At 48.6% G+C, this 2,331-nt stretch overlaps 1 protein-coding gene across 1 annotated transcript in view; it reads left to right on the top strand.

Annotated features, from left to right (window-relative positions):
• Positions 1–1,641: 1,641 nt before the first annotated feature.
• Positions 1,642–2,331, top strand: part of LOC123498805 (cuticle protein AM/CP1114-like) — a 1,515-nt gene continuing 825 nt past the window's right edge. Inside the window, exon 1 of the mRNA XM_045246229.1 lies at positions 1,642–1,777. Coding sequence (XP_045102164.1) covers positions 1,670–1,777 — 108 coding nt within the window. The 5' untranslated portion in view covers positions 1,642–1,669. The remainder of the gene's footprint in view (positions 1,778–2,331) is intronic.

Genomic DNA, 2,331 nt, shown 5'->3' with positions numbered 1-2,331 from the left:
ACTTTCAATGCTCTGGACAAAAAACTAGCCTCAGAGACAAGCTTCCTTCAGCCCCTCGGAAACAAGGATACAAGGAATGCCCCCCATCCTCCTCTACCACCGCCCCAATCACCGCCTACATGCCCATCCCGCCCCGCCCACACCCGCCACCCTCCGCCCATCCGCCCACCAATCCGCTACGCCCCTCCCACGATCCTTACCCCCATTCCCCTCCTTCCCGTCCCCCCATCCGGTTACTCCCGAAGACGCTGGCATGAATAACAAGATCGTCTAATGAGAGAGCAAAAAATTTAGGGAACGAAAGGAGGATAAGAGAAGCTGGGAGGATAGAAAGGGTGGAGGAACTAGAGGAACGTTAATGCTTAGGATGGGAAGGGAGGAAATGAGGAGAATAATGGAAGGGATGGTGCCGAAGCGTGGGAGGAAGGGAGGAAGGGAGGAAGGTGTACAGAAACAAGGATACAGTTGAGAAAGACAAGAAAGATAGTAGTTTTCTCAAGGGTATGTTAGTAAAAGGATCAATTTAGTAAGACAGTGGGGCAGGAAGGAGAGGATGGGTAGAGGAATTGGAGAGCTTGTGGGTCTGGGTTAAAAAGAGGCTGCAGTTGAGAAAAAGGAGGAAATGCAAGAGAAAAGTAGCTATTTGAGGTAAAAGGGGAAGGGGAAAAAGGGAAAGGAAAGAGGAATTAGTGGGTAAAGATGTGGTTTAGGAAGGAAGCAGGACCAACTGGAAAAAAAAAAGAACAGAGATATGGAAAAGAAAGAAAATGGGAAGAAGAAAAGAAAAGAGGTTTAAGAAGCAAAGGAAAAAAACTGCAGAGGAAAATTAAGGAAAACAGTAACATTTTGGGAAAGAAGAAAGGAACCTCTCGTGGAGCGTTAGAATAAGACAACGTAAGGGAAGAAAGAAAGAGAAAAGGCAAATAAATCAAGGCGAAAAAGAATATAAAGCTAGAAATGGGAAGCACAAGTTTGATAAAGAGGGAGAGGAGGAAGAATTAGCAGTTATGGAAGAAGAAAGAGAGAAACAATGAAAGAAAGAAGACTGGAGTATGAGAGTTAAAAAAATAGTAACTGGAACTGGAAGGGGGGTGGCTAAGGAAGGAGTAGTAGGTGGGGGTCAGTAAAAAGATTAGGGGGCGGAGGAGGAGGAGCAAGAGGAGGAGCAGCAACAGCAGAAGCGCCTCTAGATGGAGGAGAAAGGACGTCTCGTTTGGTTGGGGGGGTGAAGGAAACGAGCCTATTATTCAATTCTGCACAAAATGGCTTATCAAATTAATTATATCCTCTGCTGTTTTCGGGATTTTAATTAATTCTTCATTTCCTCCTTCTCCTCCTCCTCCTCCTCCTCCTTCTCCCCAGCTTCGCCTTCATCCTTATTCTTTTATTCTTCCTCCTTCTTCTCCTTCATCTTCCTCAAGCACAGGCATAAAAACAAGAAAGATGCAAGGAAGATAAACAAAGGCTAAGCACGATCCAAGATATTTTTAAAAACCACGTCGTATTCATGCTGAGACAAAAAAAGAATAAACGTTACTAATTCGCTTCTCCACGGCCGCCGGATGGACAGGTCAGAGATCAGCTGGACATCCCTCTTGCTCCGCCCACCGTGTCCCCCTCCCAGCCCCGCCACGTCGCCCCGGAATGCTGAGGCGACATCCTTGCCCTGATGGTGAGGGTAAGAAACAAACCGAAGGTGAGCTGCACCCTCGCCGCCGTATATAAGCCACGAGGCCCAGCGGTCCACATCACAGCTCACTCCGCCGCCATGAAGACCGTGAGTAGCCCGCGAGTTGACCTGACGCGGCTGGACATTACTTTTTTTCATTAGTGACAGAGTGGACGGAGGCTTAGGTGGCCACAACACTGGACTGGACGGAGGCTTAGGTGGCCACAACACTGGACTGAACGGAGACTTGGCTGACCACAATTTTGGACTGGACCGAGACTTTGAGTGGGTGAAGGTTTGGGTGACTACAAACTTGAAATGGATGGCTGGGTGAAGTTGGAATTGGTGGATGATCAGGTGGCCAAAACCTTTGAGTGGATGGAGGTTTAGGTGGCTAGAACCACCACAACCTTGGAGACGAGACGCCGCGTGGCATATTCTGATAAACTGATCGACAGGGAGAGAAAAGTAACAGGATAGGGACTGAGACACTGATCCTTGTGTCCATCGCGTCCCATTCATTCTGCGGCGGGCCGCTGGGAGGAGCGCCAGACTAGTGTGACAGTGGGATGGTCAGGGAGCCCTACGCGGTTCTGTGGACGATACTGATTGGTGACAGCTTTACAGTGACGACCCACGACACATTATTCTTCACGTGAATG

The sequence above is a fragment of the Portunus trituberculatus genome, chromosome 48 (genome assembly GCF_017591435.1).
Source record: "Portunus trituberculatus isolate SZX2019 chromosome 48, ASM1759143v1, whole genome shotgun sequence".
Taxonomy (NCBI): domain Eukaryota; kingdom Metazoa; phylum Arthropoda; class Malacostraca; order Decapoda; family Portunidae; genus Portunus; species Portunus trituberculatus.
The sequence above is the reverse complement of the archived record's forward strand: the minus strand, read 5'-3'. Positions and strand labels throughout refer to the sequence as shown.